The 18,264-nt window shown below is 40.8% G+C and overlaps 1 protein-coding gene across 6 annotated transcripts in view; it reads right to left on the reverse strand.

Annotated features, from left to right (window-relative positions):
- Positions 1-327: 327 nt before the first annotated feature.
- The window catches only part of ppp6r3 (protein phosphatase 6, regulatory subunit 3), a 37,048-nt gene continuing 19,111 nt past the window's right edge, over positions 328-18,264 (reverse strand). Inside the window, exons 16-25 of one of the 6 annotated variants that reach the window (XM_034141310.1) lie at positions 18,143-18,189; positions 14,513-14,567; positions 13,917-14,047; positions 13,163-13,278; positions 12,710-12,926; positions 12,508-12,605; positions 9,973-10,168; positions 6,860-6,967; positions 5,126-5,182; positions 328-2,370 (exon numbers count right to left, since the gene is read on the reverse strand). In XM_034141310.1, the coding sequence (XP_033997201.1) occupies positions 2,319-2,370; positions 5,126-5,182; positions 6,860-6,967; positions 9,973-10,168; positions 12,508-12,605; positions 12,710-12,926; positions 13,163-13,278; positions 13,917-14,047; positions 14,513-14,567; positions 18,143-18,189 (1,077 nt within the window). In that variant the 3' untranslated portion in view covers positions 328-2,318. Of the gene's footprint in view, positions 2,371-5,125; positions 5,183-6,859; positions 6,968-9,972; positions 10,169-12,507; positions 12,606-12,709; positions 12,927-13,162; positions 13,279-13,916; positions 14,048-14,512; positions 14,568-18,142; positions 18,241-18,264 lie in introns of all 6 variants that reach the window. The other 5 variants (XM_034141308.1, XM_034141311.1, XM_034141309.1 and 2 more) reach the window with 5 other exon arrangements.

Here is an 18,264-nt window from a genome sequence, read left to right on the forward strand (position 1 = left end):
GATCTGCGGCCACCATCACAGTCATCCAAAGCCTAATATTTGGTTCATTTTTTGCTGGTATCAATGCAGGAAAGCCTCAGACAGAAATAACGCAACACTTTCACTCAATTACTATCTAATGCCGTGTTTCACATTAAATGTAAATGCAGATTCCATCGAAGCTTTAAGAATTTGTAATATTACAGATATCTTGATTCCCTCTGGAAATTAGCATGTTAGAGTTCTGTATTTAGTACTAAAAACATATCTCTAAAGAAAGATTGTGAAACTGGCCTAATAAACTTCAGTCATGACAATCAAGCCCAAGAAACCATCTGCAAAGACCACTGAACTTCAGAAATTAAGATGACATTTAATTAATAATCTGACAAAAAAAGTGGGTTGTACCATCATCAGGAAATAGTGAATCATTTGTTGCCAAGATGAAGAAAAAACATTTGGTGAGGGGAATCAAAGTGGTTCCATGGGAAGGAGGAAGGCTGCAGAGGAGTGTGTTTTCTAGCAACAAAGACACCATTTCAATGGCAGCTGCAGGTAGATGCAATGCTCTGTTTAAGGCTCAGTGCCATGAGGACGGATATTCAGCATCAGCACTGCCAATCCAGATGTTCAATATTTCATCAGTAGACAAAAAATTGGCCCATCACAAAAGTTGGTCCTCTATTTATCATGTTAAGAAAATAAAGTTAAGCATCTGGCAGCTGACAAGCTACACATATTTCTGGAGGATTGGTTAAGACCAAACCTTAGCTAAAAGGCCATAAACACACAGAGCAACTACAATATGTCCGGACTCTAACACGGCTGGTTTTTATGTTTGTTTGAAATTCATAAATCCACCGCCTCATGAAGGCAGTTTAAAAAAAAGTGGAGGATGCATTCAGACTGACAATAGCATTAAAAGTCAAACTTCCTAGGTTATACATCAGACAAAAACAAGGTCTGGTGGGGGTATTGCTTTGGTTACTGCTGACAAAGTAACGAGTAAAGGCTCATAAAATAATGCACATCATATTGTGATCAATTTATCATCCTATCCTTCCGCAATCAACAACTAGCATTTAAACAATTTCCCCATTCACTTTCATTGCTTCACCAGGACTGTGCACACTGGTTAACATCATATTTTCAACAGCAGCTTGTAAAGGTAGCTGCTGCGTTTTCTAACAGTGCTGCTGTCAGTCTGAACACAGATTAAGAATAAACACCTCTGGTTGGAGCTTGATCAACAGCCAATATCAGCAAATGTATGATTGTAACTTAGTTTTCTTAATAACATCCTAAAGTGACTGAGTTACATCTACAGTAGCTCCAGGAGGCGGGTCATTTCTCAATTTGCTAAATTATTTCATTCAGCCTAAAGTCAGCCTTTAACAGCCAACTTTCCCTCACCTTCCAAGTTCTGACAAAAGCTGTAGCTACCTAAAATCAAGGCTCTCAGTTGAGAACCAGTAGTCTAGAAAAAAAAGATTTAAAAAAAAAAACAAGAATGTATAAGAATGGATTTACAGCTGTGTTTCTGCCGTGGTGACGACGTTTAGCCTTGTAGCTGCGAGGTAGGAACCCGGTTAGCACGAATGCAGCCTGTAGAAGGGGAGAGGGTGTGTTGGCATGGCTCCTTAGTAACAAAACATAACCATTATCTTACTCCTATAATAAATAAAAAAAGAATTATACCAAAAAGCGTGTCAAATCTTACTGAATGCAGAAGAATACAAGAGAAAAACATTTACAAATCATACCTGCAGCAAAATAAAACTTTGTGTGTTTCAATTGGAAGAGCAGCTCTGCTCAGAGACACAGACCAATGGTGCGTGGGAATTTAAATATAGCAACTGTTGTATTCAGTTAGCAGGATAACAGAAACGTGCAGTAACAACAGCTGGGTGAGTGGGTGAGACACCAACCAGCTAGTCCTGTTTCTGTGGCAATTCATCTTATGTTTCTGTATACATTTTTCTTTTTATAAAATATTTTATTCATACAATCATTTCTTTAACTATAGCAACATTACTATTTCATTTTTGAGTGGCAAGATATCGGTCGCACATCACCTCATAAGAACAATAGTATATAAACAAATGCAGAATTTTTTTTATTCTGTATCCTTTTGAGTATGTCTCTCGTTTTGCTTTTCAGTTCATCCTGTGTCTGTACACCTGTGTTCTGTCTCGTCAGTGTTGAGCCAATGGGAGTATTGCTGGTCCTGGTGGGGGCGTGTGATTGGTGCAGCTCTGAGCAGTGGCCCCCCGCTGGCTGGAGGGGGGGGGCGCTGCATGGCAGAACAGGCTGGACACTGGCTGGCGTTCGGCTCCCCCTCACGCCGGCCCGTTCACAGATGGCTCTGAGGACACGGCACTCTGGTCCAGTCTGGGGGAAACGCAAGGATGGAAATATGTATCCATTTAATAATACAATATTGGAATACATAGCATTGTGTGCAAGTAAAGGTAATGGTCAACTATTGGAACATTTAAAAAAAAAACGCACAACAGCACAGCAAGGCTCAGGTTCATGTATACAGTGCATCCGGGAAGTATTCATACCCCTTCACTTTTCAAATGTTATGTTATAGCCTTATTTCAAAATGGATTAAATTCATTTTTGTTCTCAATATCCCACACACACACACACAATACCCCATAATGACAAAGTGAAAACGTTTAAAGGTCCCATGTCATGGCCATTTCCACTGATCATAATTCCATTGTTGAGGTCTACTAGAATAGATTTATATTGTGCAATTTTCCAAACTCACATTGGTTTCTCATACAGCATCTCTGTAAACTACGTGTATTCACTGAATTTCACTCTCTGCCTTTAACGGCTCGTTGTAGCTCCAACAGCTCCAGCCCCCACCCTCCCTGTGAGCACAGTGTGCTCCGATTGGTCGGGACGTTGTGAATCGCGCTGAGCTCCGTGGAGGTGTTGTTTCCTTGTTAGCGATACACAGCCAAACTCATCCTGAGCACACACAAAGTCACAGCCGAAGTAAAAACAATAAGTGTGGCTTGATATTGAGTAAGAAAAAGGCTCTTCCTAAAGCTGGCCGCCCAAACCAAACTGAGCATCGGGGGAGAAGGGCCTTAGTCAGAGAGGTGACCAAGAACCCGATGGTCACTCTGACAGAGCTCCAGTGTTCCTCTGGAGATGGGAGAACCTTCTAGAAGGACAACCATCTCTGCAGCACTCCACCAATCAGGCCTTATGGTAGAGTGGCCAGAAGGAAGCCACTCTTCAACAAAAGGCACATGAAAGCCCCCATGGAGCACCTAGAGGACTCTCAGACCATGAGTAACCAAATTGTCTGGTCTGATGAAACCACATTTGGCCTGAATGCCAAGCATCATGTCTGGAGGAAACCAGGCACCGCTCATCACCTGGCCAACACCATCCCTACAGTGAAGCATGGTGGTGCAGCATCATGCTGTGGGGATGTTTTTCAGTGGCAGGAACTTGGAGACTAGTCAGGATCAAGGGAAAGATGAATGCAGCAATGTACAGAGAGATCCTTGATGAAAACCTGCTCCAGAGCGCTCTGGACCTCAGACTGGGGGCGAAGGTTCACCCTTCAACAGGACAACGACCATAAACATCACTTTAAATCTTCCATTTAAAGTGATGTTTAAAACTCAGTTAATGGGGCTCATTCACTGGAGCTTCCACAAACAACTTAATTATTACATTCAAATGAAGTACATTATTCAAGTTTACATTCACTTTGGATAATACCGCGGGAGAAATGAGCGGAAGCGCTCTCTTTTCCTCTCTCCCCCTCTCTCTTTCTCCTGACAGCCCGTCAGTATCTCATGCAGCTCACTGATCCAGTAATGAGTGACCCGACAGTGAAGAATAAATATATTTATAACTAGTTCCAGAGGTAGATCAAATAGCTAAGTGTGTTAGGTCTAACTCTTGTGTGTTTCGCTCCGCTCCGCTCACCGGTCCGTCACAGCGGGTGGAGCTGCAGGATTTCTGCTTCACACACACGTTGCATACCGCTATTTTACTGTCTTTTTCGGACACCTTAAAATACTGTTAGACTGGTGAAGCCATTTTGGCGAGCTTGTTTTGCCGCGCACAGAGAAAAGTGTCATGTATTTTACGTCATGCGATCGTCTCTCGCGATCGGCATGTTTAGAGAGCACCGATCGATCGGTAGAGAGTGAGTATCGGCCGATCTCGATCGGCGATCGATCGGAGCATCCCTAATTTTAAGTTTAACCTCCAAAATGGTGAGTTTTAAGTCAATACCGGATCACATTTTAAATGAGAGTTTAAAGCAGGGGTGGGGAACCTCCGGGCCGTATACGGTCCGCGAGACCAAAAAAATCAACTGCAATAAAAATATTAAAGAAATCTAGACCGCAATAGAATTAAACAAGAGACTGCCTGTTTTTCCTGGCCAAGGTCAGGTTCCTTGAACACAACACAAGCATAACGTGTCATCACGTGGTATATCTCACGTCGGTGTCACTTTTTTTTTTTTTAATAATAATGGCAGTGTTTTGAACTGGCAAACACTTCACTTCATGTCAGATTCGTCGGTGACGTTCACCTGGTTTTGCTGTGTTAGTTTCTGTTGTGTTCACTCATTGTGTAGTTTAGTATCCAGTGGTCCTCAGTTTGTTGCATTTCAGTTTTCATTCAATTCCTGGAATTCAAGGTACCTGCTATGAGTGTCTGCATTTTGGTCCTTACGCCTTTTACACACTCTCTACAAAGCATAACATAAAAACATTGAAAACAGAAAGATATCTGGATTAAGAGGTTGCTTTTTCTTTGCACAGAACGAAAGAAAGGCGAAATGAATGAGCTGTGATATTTTTTTTAGCAGAGGTTGAGTTCAATCATTTGTACGGCCCTCGGAGGATGTTGTAAAATTTGAAATGGCCCTTTAGAGGAAAAGGTTCCCAACCCCTGGTTTAAAGGATAAACATGTCAAATGTAACACACGTTGAAAAAGAGGTTTATATTTAGTATTTTAAGCTAGTTATAAAGTATGATGCATTATGATTTAAAGTTGAATCATGATTTAAATCTTGTTTATAAATGAATCCTTGCAAGTACTTTTGAGTGTTTCCTTGTTAGAATGGTACAGACAGTAGAAAGCAGTCAGACTTACTTGGCCTCCTCGCTGGCCGACATTTCCTCCAGAGGACCGTTGGGTAGCTTCTCACTGCTTACAGGGAACACAGGAGGAGAGAGAAAAGTTAAAGTGGACCTATCATGCTATATTTAAATGATATATTGTAGGGCCATACCTATATAAGGTATATTTATACGTTTCTGTTTTCAAAATACCAAACAGATCATGCATTTTAGCCATGCCTCATTTCGCTCTATTTGCTGTTCTCCAGCCCTGTTTTTGCAGGGGGCTGATTCTGTGAGCTGCAGCTGACCACGCCCCCCTGCAGGAGAGGGGAGCGTTCTGATCAAGTCAGAAGAGGGGGAGAAAAATAGATCTCCGTCCTCCGTGTTTTATTATCTTATTATATGGAGTCATTATTCATTTGTTTTAAAGCTCAATAAATAACAAAGAAGACCTTTGACCGGCACTTTTCTAATTTTGTGCGGAAGATTTAAACTTTAACGGACATCTTGACCGGCGAAAGAAACTGAAACTGAAACTCTGCCGCACGGTCCCCTCGTTCCTTGGAAGAGGCGGAGAGGTGGGTGTTTGTCATCTGCTGGTGGACTAACCGGAGAGAATTACAGTGCTTGCCTCGACGGGGAGGGATTGCATTGAATTAAAGCAGCGGGAGCAAACGCTTGCCTCGGGGAGGGAGAAAGAAAGCCACAGCGGAGAATAAACAGAAGGGTAACCATGGCAACCATGGGAAAGTCTTCTTCGCTGCTTTTGTGGCAGACTACAGCGCCACTTACAGGCCTGGCATATGTACTACAGCGTCTCCAGCGCTTTTGAGCAGCAATGGCCGGCCGTGGCCCAACCCCACATTCCCCTGATAGGTGGAGAGTTGGCCCAATAGCCGTAGCGCCACCGTCCTGACGTCAGGACAGTGTTCAAATCTGGATCAGTTTTTATCAGATCCGTTGCAGCCCCTTTTTTAGAGATTTGGGTATTGAGGAAAATAGAGAGGGTTGTGTTTTCTGACACTTGGTGAGTTCCCTGGAACACCGGGGACACATATTCATGTATAAAAGACGTACAAAGTGCATTTTGCATGATAGGTCCCCAATCATATAACATGATTTTAGTCGAGTTTTTTAGATTTTAGTCCAATTTGGGATCAATAAAGTACGATCTATCTATCTACCTAGTGATAGAACCATATCAAAAGCAGTGCAAATAGATTTATTAAAACAAGATGCAGGAGCTGTTCTTAAACTCTTAATATAGAACATTCCCACTTGAATGTCACAGGATCTACAAAACAACTAATTACAGGACTTATACTAAATGATGCAAATTTAGATTTTTTTATTGTGATGGCCAACTCTGCTGTAGGTGCTGTGTCTGTTTCTGTGGACAAAGCCTGTGTACTTATGTGTGGAGTTTGGACTTTTACAATGTTTTGTTCATAATCTATGAATCATTTCACTAACAAACTGAAGCATTGAAGTACATAAAATAAAAAAAACGTAACATTTAAGCACTTTTTGCTTTTCTACCTACTACGTGCTTTCCTACAATATTGCACTTCCCAATGAATTGTTCTACTTTGATTGTGCTTTTATTTGATTTCCAATCATGTTTTAAAATGGACTGAACAATGCTGCTTGCTGAATTAGGTTGTCAATATGATGGATACAGTTACAGGGAATAAAAGATGTGACTGCATCAAACTGTTAGACACTGAAATCTCATGTTTAGTGAACATGTAGTGTTGGTTCTGACCCTGTTTTGGGACAGCTGGCTGCGGCTGGGCTGTTGACGCCCGTTCTCTCCGAATCCACACACTCCCCTACTGCGTATTTCTCTGGAGAAGCACTCTTCTCTTCATCACTGGAACACACAGATACACACACAAACACACAGATGAACATCAATACCATGTGAGGGGAATCGAAGCATCCACCTTCCCCACAGAAACACACAGAACAGAGTGAGACGTGAACAGTGATGCATGCTCAACTGACTGACAGAGCGCACTAAAACAAAAAAGGATGGACGTGTTGAAATGAGGAACTGTGAATAGTATGTGGGAAAAGCTTCAAAATGTACAGCAAATGGAGAAAGTTTGGATTGTTTTGCGACAATACTCTGTTTATCATTTAGTTACAGAGCCAGGAAACAGTAGGCATGCCTACAAACTCATTTGGACTCTGATTGGACCAAAATTGACAGCCGTCAGTCTTGCTTCGTCTCGGAGAACCACCAATAATCTTGATGAGGCCTCAATCAACGCACAGAGACATCCATTTATATTCTTATACTTTAGGTGCCACATCAATAATGGGCCAATGGGCCGAAATGGGCCAATCTGTATTACGAGTAATATTACTTTTGGTATTTTGATGCCTATACTTTTGAGCTCAACGTCAGACTTTGGACGTTTAAGTAATAACAGGATTGCCACACACTGTATATCAGCCAGGAGATATATGTGTGGTTATTCAGGTGTCTTCGTCCCAGTTTGTTTTTGAAAATGTGTGCAACTAAAATGAAGTTAACCTATAAAAGAAGGCTATCGATACGATACATTATTAAACACTGATTGCATTTAATGAAATAACATGTTCCGTGCACATTACATTTTTGTATTGAATTCAAATTAGTACAAGTAAAAATGCCTTCCTACTTAAAATATAAGTATATAAACAAATATAAGTAATTGTTGTAGGAATATTTCGCTTTTTTTATGATTTAATGCTTGCTGTATGAATAGCGTTCTGTTGTTAAAAAAAAACGTTTTGAGTAAACCGTATTGTGAGTTTAGTGCGTAGTGGACTTAACTAAGCAGTTACACATTCAAATTGCCCGTTTGAGTCCTAACTCGCAATCTTAAGATCGATGACCCAAAGCACAATAAGGAGGCAACCCATAGAGATAAAAAAAGAAACATAATACAAATTCTTGAAGTTTTTGGTGAAATTTCAACCAATAACTTAAATTTTGGCTGGCGTGTTAAGAAAAAAGCCAGAAACGTAAAATACTGCACTGAGACAACACCTTGGGTAGAAACGCATGCAGAATGGAGATAATGAAATAAACAAACAAGGAGCTGAAACCAAAGAAGATCAAAATTGGGAAAGAAAAGTTGGTGGTTGACGTGACAACAAGACTACATCACGGCTGCAGGCTGATCTCTGATTGGCTGTACATACCGATAAGATTTCAAAACTCTGAAGAAGACCACACCCACAACGCACAGCAAGAGAGAGAGGAGGGGAAGCTCAGGTTGTAAGTGTCGCTCAGTTCATCAGACAGTTGTTATTTACTCAGACAGATAGACAATATAATGCAGCATCAACAAGGGGACAGAAGGACAGAGGACTCTGGGAGCAGTGTGTGTGTGTGTGTGTGTGTGTGTGTGTGTTGAAACAGGACAGAGGAGGATGTAAGAGGTCAGTTACTGTGGATTTCATTTGAATTTTTTCTGGAAAGAAAACATTGCTCAAACTTGTCCTGCAACAAAAAACACAAGTGATGGGGAACTAAAGCTCAAAGTAAAACTTGTGCCCTAAACACTTTTAGTGGAACGTCGCTAGCATAATTAGCTCAGGTTAGCACAACAGGCCTTCCGTGTGAGTCACACCACAGCGGGGACAAATGAAACCCATCGTGTCCGCTCATGATATAACAGCTACAACAACAGAGAAAGACTAGCATGGTTTGATGGTGGCTGTTCTGAGCTCCATGTTCACATTTAACGTCTTAATACAGCACAAAACATAATTTTTTTAATTGTTATTATGGTTTAAAAATTGCAAAGGGTAAACTAATTGAAACACTACTCATTGTTTTGCTTGTGGTTTCTTTTTTTGTCAGCAGGATTGATGAAACTTGGAAGGATGAAGCAAAGAAGAACCCATGTCATCTTTAAGCTGAACATGGTGGAGATCTCTTTACACAGGAAAAGCCTTCACGGAGGGCTACGTTCAGATGGCCTTGCAGTTTTGTATATGATGTAGTATTGTCCATTTCATAATATAAGAAATGCTTTTCAGTATGAATCTCTTTTGTGACAGGTTGTTTTTTTGACTGTTTAGTGTAATAAAGTGTTGGAAATGGAAATTGGAAAGGTTTTTTTCCAATGTTAAGATTTTCTCTGCATTTCACACTTGCAGTATTCTCTGTTTGAAAATAAACGTTTCCTCCCATATACCAAACTTACAACAAACCTTGACTGCTAAACCTGGTATGGACCAAACCAGGACTTCTGTTTACAGTTATACTCCGAGTATTTAGCCCTACATTTAGAGTTTTTGATTCTGTAAAAGGTACTCATATTGTAGAATATAATTTCAAGGGCAAAATATATATTAACTGTAGAGCATTTCATCTTGTTATTTTTACTTTCCATTCCGTTATGTGAGCTATAACCAACATATATTATTAGCCAGTGAAATAATTGAATTAGTCTGAGGGCCCTATTTTAGCCCAGCTCAAGCTTAGCTTGGACGGTTTGGTTTTTAATCTATCCAATTATGACCTAGAAACTTTTTGTGTTGCATTTTTAGTTTTGAGACAGAAGGAAGAAAACAAACTTGTTGGATGTTGATTTAAAAGTGGAAAAACAAGAGTATTATGGTTGATATTGGCAATTATGATACTGAGAATTTCTTCTTTTAAACAGTTTCTCTATCTGGCACATAAGTCACTCCACTGCCACTTTGGTGATTTTGTCTACAAGAGCAAACTAAATACTTGCAGCACACCAACAGCAGTAGTGAAATGATGATTAAAATGCAAGTTACCTATTTTAAAAACAACCATTAGATGTGTGTTGGTGGCCTGGGGCCAGTTAGCACAGAGAGCTGAGTAGTGTTTGTTTCTGTGTGGCAAACCTCTTGAAGACGGCGGTCTCAGTCTTGGCGTCCACAGTGAGGCTGACCGTTTCTTTCATGGAGCCGTTGATGACCGTCTCTGTGATGCTGCGCTGCTCACAGGAGGCCGTTTCCTCTTCTGCTTTAGATTTCCCACAATGCTTAGGTGAGTTGGAGGAGGGGGAAGCCTCATTGTTACCCAACCAGCCATCATAATCTGGCGGGTTAGGAAAGAAAAGAATAGATGTCAGATCTTAACACTCAACCTACAGGAGGTATTCAGTCTTCCAAAAATAAACCAAAACGTGATTGAGACCATTGTTAGCAACCTCTGTTTTTAAGAAACTAAAAGCTTTGGACATTCATGAGTGAAGCGGCAAAGATAAAAGATATAAAACAGAAATAGAACTCAAAACAAAATGCCGCTGAGGCACCCGTCAGCTAATATTACGCATGGGTTTAATAAGGTCCAGGCAAAAGTTAGTTTTGTGCAATATATTTGATTGATGCCACTATATACAAGTACAATCTTTTCTTGTCTGTGCTCTTGCCTCGTGTTTACCCGATAGTAAAAAAACATAGGCCTACCGGGTGCACTCTCCAACACCACCTGTTTCCCAAATGTATAATCACCAGGTCTCCCATCCCCCACTGCCCAAAAAACTGCCTTCTCAAAACAAAAGCATAAAACAACTTGTTTGATCAACTTGGGTAATACTAGAATTAAAGGTGGGGTAGGTAATTATGGAGAAACCAGCTCGAGATCGCTAGAATTTGAAAATACACAGCCGGAAAAAATCTGCCACTTCCTGACAGAGCCCCTCCTCCAACACACACGAACATGACCAATGAGGGCTCGAGATAAGTTTGTGCACAGATGGAAGGCTGACAGGCAGGTAGGCCATCCAGTTATTTTAGCCGGGCCGGCTAAAATGATTGGTCGTGCTTTTTACAGTACTACGGCTTCCACAGATGACATTTTTGTATGGATTTTTTGTCAAAGCACTTAAGATATTCATTGCTATCGGGATGTTAACCTGTTAAGCCCCAAGCCTGTTTTTCAGGTCTCAGGCTCGAAAATGACATTTCCAGAACAAATGACCATAACTACACTTCTAAAAAGGGGAAAATTAATAATCTTTTTTCTCAAAGTAATGATAAACCTATGAGTTGGATGTAGACAAGTCAGAATCAATAGATGTTTTTTATTTTAAAGAAAATTCAGATTGAACATGGTAAAAAACTAAATTAGTGTCCGTCCAAAAATTCTTTTTTACTTATAGTGAAAACTACCCTTGGATGGATGGGTTAGTAGACTAAAAGCTTTAGGAATCCAAAGTACAACATAAATAAGTACCCTGTATCAAGATTGATGCAAAACAAGTGACATTTGACCTTTTTAGAGAGATTTAGCACAAAAAAAACAGTTCTGGGGGTCATTTGGGTGGATTTTCCATATCTCTGGCCCCCCTTGGTCGATTTTGATGGTTGACACCTCTTTCTGACCGTTAGAGCCAATAGAATCGAGGGAAAGTTCCACATACACACACAGGTTACCAAATAAGGAGTGATAGTGACGCGTAGAAAAACCGGAAGCTGCGCTAACCTCTGGTGGCTACCATTAGCAGCTAATTTGTCTTCTCCGATTTTTGCATAAAAATGGAATTATGGATTATCAATAATTGTTTCAAAGTGACAGACACATTGGATTAACCTTCAGCTGCATTTTTTCTCGTTTTAATGCCATTGAACACAACTTTTGATCAGAATAACAGCTAAGGTGAGCATATCTCAGTATTTTGCTACCTAAAGCTACGTCGTGTGTTGTCTGTATTTGCTTCCCCTGTCACGAGTTCTGATCGCTCAGTGATGATCCTTATATATATATATATATATATATTTCTATAATCTGTGGAATTTCAGGATGTTATCTAAGCTTGTTTGTGCAGATCCAATAAGTATATCGATCAGTATAGCTAGAGTTCTGTGCTAACGGCCTTAAGATTTGTATGCCCGAGGCTAATTCAGAGGCTCAGCGTTAGCTTTGAGGTTTAAAAAAAATAAAAAAATAAAATCAGTTAGCTGAGTTTCTTCCCGTTACATAGATATGAAACATTCATAGTTTATTAAATCTTAAGAAGCCCTCAGACACTTTTGCTTGCAGATGTTGTGATTTCGGCCCCTTCGGCGGCATCCGTGGGGCTAAAGAGGTTTTAAGAGCACTCCATGGAATATAACAAAAAGTGTATCTCGAGCCGGTTTCTCAAACCTACCTACCCCACCTTTAAAGGAAGATTTACTATAAACAAAAAACAATAATAAAATAAATGGTTAACTATTAAATAATATAAGTCCGTATATGGCTCCATCAATGAGTATTTTATGTTGTAAACGAAATGTACAAATATTGTAAGCATGTACGCACCATAGACCATAATTAGGGCATTTAATCAAAAACCCAATAAAAAAAACCTTAACTTTGAGATAAGGGAGCCCAGAAGTGCTAAAATGCTAACTCATTTTCAGGTAAAGAACTCATTCCTGCACACATCTCACCTTCAGACTGTGTGGGTGCATTGACTCCCAGAGGGTCCATTGTCTCTAGGCTGGTTTCCATAGCAACAGGAGAGTTGCACCTCAGAGGGTCTTTGGGGCTGCAAGAGAGGATGTTTTATTTACGAATCACTCTTTCAGGTGCAAAGACGATCACAGCCAAAGCGATGCGCCGTTCTCCTGAAGCGCTGTGTGAACTTCCTACCTGACGGGGGTGAAGTTGGAGAAATCGGCCCAGCCTGTTTCAGCGTTGGAGGTGGCGGGAGGGGGGGAGCTCCATGAGGTCTCAGGGAGGTCTTCTGTGGAAGAGGAGGGGGAGGCCAAAGGAGAGGAGGCAGCAGGGTTGTTAGGGCTGGTGGCTGGAGCAGTGGATGTACCTGTGTCCATGGGGATGTCATCAAAGTTGGCCGTCCACACTGGCCCTATAAAATGTAATTTATAATATAATAATATAAATATAAGTCTGAAAATGTAAGTATTAACCCCAGCACTAGTTCTTCTTGCATTGATATGCAGCATATAGCCTTTCCATAACCTGCATCATCAGCTCTGTGTGCAAAACCCTTAACTGAAATCTACATCCAGGTAACATTTTGGGTTCTTTATAGTTAATGATATGCCATTAGGGTTGTTGTGTAGTAGTTTTGTGTTTACCAACCTGTGTCGACTTCCATTCTGTCGTCGGTGCTGGGGTTGGCAGCTTCGAACGGATCTCTCTTCACATCCTCCTCCTCGGAGTCTGTGCTTTCTTCGCTGTCGGTGCTGCCCGAGCTCCTGAGACAAGACAGAGCAGGAGTTATTTTTAAATGGACAATTAACTTCATCTTCACTAGGGACTGTGGTTTGTACATGTATAACTTTTCTCAAGTTTCTGAGCTGTGAGCTCTGTGTGCTAACAGCTAATGATTTGGTTTTCTGATTCAACATCAGGCTGAGATCCTCACCGCTGATTGGCTAACGCGAGAATGCGTCAACTTCGAAGTTGACGCTCGAGTTGAAAAAATGTTACTCTCGCGGGGCCGCCTCAATCGCGGGAGTTACATTTTTTTCTTCAATCGAATTCGCACCTATCCGCGTCTTTGCATTGACTTTACATGTAATTACGCCCCGCCCAAAAATGGCATCGTGTCCAGTGTGAACGCACCATTAGGGTTAAACTAGGTACATACAGTGAACGGTTGTTGGCATCTTTCAATGCTCATATGGGCTGATTGATTATAAAAAGGGCTGATTGATTATAAAAAAAGCTGAATTAGCCAATGACTAATGAATAATGTTAATATTCCAGGGACATTTAAAAAAAAATGAAATGTCATTTTAGTAGAAGAATGATCTGAAGGTGTTAAAATGTATCAAAGTTTATTCTGTATGACATTACAAAGAGCAATCCTGTGTGTGCGTGCGTTGCTGACCTGGGGCGTCTCTGTGCCTCTGGTGCAAAGGTGACATCTTTTTCATCCCAGATATCCTCCTCGTCTGAACCAGCGTCTTCAAACTGCTGGATTTTCTCCTTACAGCGTGCCTCAAACAAAGCTATATTTGCCTGGGGAAAACACACAGGGGCGACATATTTAGAAACAAAACGTCATATCAAAAGTTCACAAACTAGGGCTGGACCCTGCAGAACAAAAGTCACTCAGCCGAGAAGCATTAATGTGGATACCTCAGGTATCAGGAAAATCTATGGAAATAACTTATGGCATATTCATATATGCTTAGGTCTTGCATCAGTGGTAGAGCTTTTGATCAAATCAGCCTATGCTTCGCTCTTGGTTCAAATACAGGCTATGGCAATTTTAGTTTTAAGATGAATCCTTATATTTTATTCGTTAAGAATTTCACTTTGCATCATGTCGCTTTGTGGCATCTGCTTCTAAATGAATGTTAACAGTGAGATAAAAAGACATGCCATATGATAAAACACATTTTCATTTGTTCCAATATCATGTTATGATCTCCTCAGTGATTGACTACATATGAATTCAAGATTAATAATCAAAGTACTTACACTTTCATTTGTATTCAGTGAAAAATTGATGTCTGATATTCTATCAAACGGAATACTGCAATGTTAAAGAGAACAGAGTTTAGTTTAGTTAGGGTCGTTAGGCATCCACATATATGGCAACACACAGGCAGTAGCACACAGCTTTAACCCTTCATGATCATAGTAACATATAAACTGCGCTTTTCATAGCCACTTTCGTTCTTTATATGCATGTTTTTTGTAAACTGGTCAAAGAAAAGAAAATAGTTATAAACAGGCCATGGTAGAATTTCTTTTTTTACCAGTAAAGCCATTTTCGACATTGCTTAGTAGATGGCAAAGCTTCCCAAATGGCAAGTCTGTATCCAAAAAGGCTATTGTTTGAACGGAAGTCCAACATATGAGTAAATTGTTTATCATCTTCATCTGATAAGAAACATAGCAGCTCAAAGCTTAGCACAAAACCTGGAAACAGAGGGACACTAACGTAGCTCTGTCAACAGTGAATGATACACCTTCCAACATCCTGTCATACTTACTAAAAGGTGGATATAGATTATACATTATCTTGCTGACAATTTGTTCTCTTTGAAAGAAAGAATTAAGACTTTTTGGTGTTCATCCTAGTCAGTATTTTTTAAATAACTTTAAAGTTTTGTATCCTGCAATGTCGTTATCATGGATCTAATTAAGAACATTTATGGAGAAGCCCTCATTTGTTTATATAAAAATGTTTAACACATACGAACATAAGCTCGACACACAAGTTTGAGCCTCATTGTCAGTGGGATCTAGAACTGAAGTTTTATCAGGATGCACACCATTTTCTTGTGGAATTGCAATGTTATCACATCACACATGAACAAAGAAATCAAACGTAGGTTTTGAAGGCAGTTCCTGAGACTCTATATTATGGTTTAAGAGGAGTATGCATTTAGCAATCACACCTGAAGAACACACGGTGGTTATCTTTGATATTTCTCTTCACATTTGACTGAGCTGCACTAGCAGTTTCCCTATGCGTGCAGATTTTGTGCTGAGCAAGGCTTAAAACATTGTGAGACTACCTCAGTGACGGAAAGCATTGAATTGACCACCTCATCAAAAAAGTCCTGCTTTATAAAGCATACTAAGCACAGTCAAAATGTAGGATGCCATGTTAGATAGCTAGAGTAAATTCCATCAGGCCAATGAGACTGCAATGAACTAATGAACAGCACTAAAATAGGTGATGAAGACTGAGTCACATTAGATATACAATAGGCGCATTCACACCAAGTACTTTGCCGTATTTAGTGCCAGCACTTAGTGCCCCGGCACTTATTACTACCCCAGGGCATTTAGTACAGATCGCGTTCACACCGGAGTACTTTTCCCTGAGGGAAGATTACGCAAATGAGCCGCTGACCTAACTTTGTCTTCTTCTGCTTTGGGTTTACTGGCAGGCAGCAAACAACTTCACGGCGTATACTGCCACCCGAAGTCCCCGGCCGGAAGTCCCTGGAGTTGGGGACTGGCTTCAGTAGAAGCTGCTGGGACTCCCAGCAGCTTCTACTGAAGCCTTCCGAGTAAATCGCCAGAACGCCGACACCTCATCATCTCCACCGCTCCCATGTTTTATTTTGTGTTGCCTTAAATTAGTCTCTCTGCGTTTGCGCGCTGGGCGAATGCTAATGCTAATGCCAGGATAATAAAATGGCGGCTCTATAAAACATTTCAGAGTTGTACGGGGCGTGGTTTGCAATTCGCCCAGCCAATCAGAACTGGGGCACCTTTTTCCCCCAGGAAAGTACCATCTCTCAGCAGGCACTAAAAATGGGGGTAAAAGTTCCCGAGATTAAGTACTCTTTTTGGTGTGAACGCGACATAAGGGGTACTAACGGAACTAAACGCGAAAAGTACGGGGAAAAGTACTCCGGTGTGAACGCGGCTATTAAGTCCAACCCTCACATGAACCCAACAATCTCCTTACTCCTCATCTTATACCAGCCTACAAAGCACACACAGGAATTCCTCGATCTCATCACCCTATTACGGCCCGTCCACACAGCGGCGTACGTTGAAAGCTTCACCATTGACTTTGAATGGGGTGACGTCACTTTTCGCCGAACTGCATTGTGGGAAGCGAAGCGGAGCTTTGCTGGCGTGGCTCGCTGCAAAAGTTGAGCAATGTTCAACTTTTGAAGCCTCTGCAGAAGCGTCAGCCAGTCAAATCATATGCCAGTACAAGCTCTAGCCAATCAAACCGCTGCTTGTGTGTCAGGGGCGGGAGATTCATGTGATTGGTTGTTGGTCGAGTTTCAGACACGCCCGCCGGCAAGCTTCAACGCACGCCGCTGTGTGGACGGGCCGTTACTCTTCCCCGCTTTTCAAAGTTTTTGATAACGGATATGGCACATATAGGAGGGACTATAATAGTATCCTAATTGAATCTTCTCATACACGCTTTACAGTCCATCGTGCATTAATGATAACTGGCCAGTTTGATTTAAAGCACAGTCAGTGTCCAATGCACATGTGTTTAGGCCTTTGACTTTAAGTTGACCTTTAAATGCCAGGTTGATACCTTCCCGGCATTTCGCCTGAACAGATAGAAGGAACACCAGACCTGAGCCCCTACTAGAATGGGAGCATTTTAGAGACACCAATACAACAGAGCAGCAAATAACACTCATCACCCTCACAATGTTTACAGTCATGTCATTCTTATATGAAATAGAAGTATATAGAACTGACAGAGAATTTGAGACAGCAGGAAATGCTGCTGTGTATCCAATGTTACCATTTCAGCCGTTTATTGTTGTTTAATGTATAACTAGTAATGACTATTGATGGAAGTCTTTTAAACAGGATCAAACCTCCAGATCTTCCATATTTAGAAATGCATGCTTGAATCCATCCATTTTGTTTTTTAGATGCTCTCTTGTAAACCCATTTAAAGTTAGAAGAATGATTGTGAGGACTTGAGGAATGGATTGTGCTGAACGTTTGTATTGGTGGACTTGTTTCACCCACCCCCCCTACCTATTTTGCAAAGCCTGATTATGCTAATCCAAACATCTATGTAGAAAATCTCTACGTCAAATCACAAACTGTTTCAAATGAAGCAAACATTTGAAATCAATGATCGACTAACAGCCATCTCCCACAGCCCCAACAGTTGCAGAAGATTTCACCCCCACAACCAGTTTGCCACCTAAGAAATATAGAAAGGGAGAGCACAGAAAAACATAAAGCTGGATATAATAGTTTCTTCTTTTTAAGCCATATTATGTATTTATTATGGCAGTAGCTGTTTTTTTGCAAGGACATTTTTGATTGGGACATTTTTGTTACTGTCAAGGTTATTTTGGTCCAATCACAACTATGAAACTATCAGAATTGTGCTGAACAGCAATAAGTGGCATTACTTATTTTTATGTCAACATGAACCTTGAATAGGAATCAAAGAAAAAGCTCATGTCATAACAAATGAGGCAGATCATTAAAAACAGGGTTTTCAAACAAAGTGAAGAGCATATTAATGTGACATTATGAAATGAATTAATGCCCCCCACCACCAACTTTGTTATGTGCTTATGTGCCCTGTCCCTTGATTGTTACACAGTAATATGAAGACAGCAGTTCCAGTCATGCAGGATGAGTACTCACTCCACAACATCGTCCTGATCAGCAAACTCTTCGTCATTGAAGCCGAACTGCTCAATAAAATTGGACGTCATTTGTTGCATCTGATAATCAGAAAAGGCCTGGCAAAACCCAGGACCAACGAT

The sequence above is a fragment of the Trematomus bernacchii genome, unplaced genomic scaffold, assembly GCF_902827165.1.
Source record: "Trematomus bernacchii unplaced genomic scaffold, fTreBer1.1, whole genome shotgun sequence".
NCBI lineage: Eukaryota > Metazoa > Chordata > Actinopteri > Perciformes > Nototheniidae > Trematomus > Trematomus bernacchii.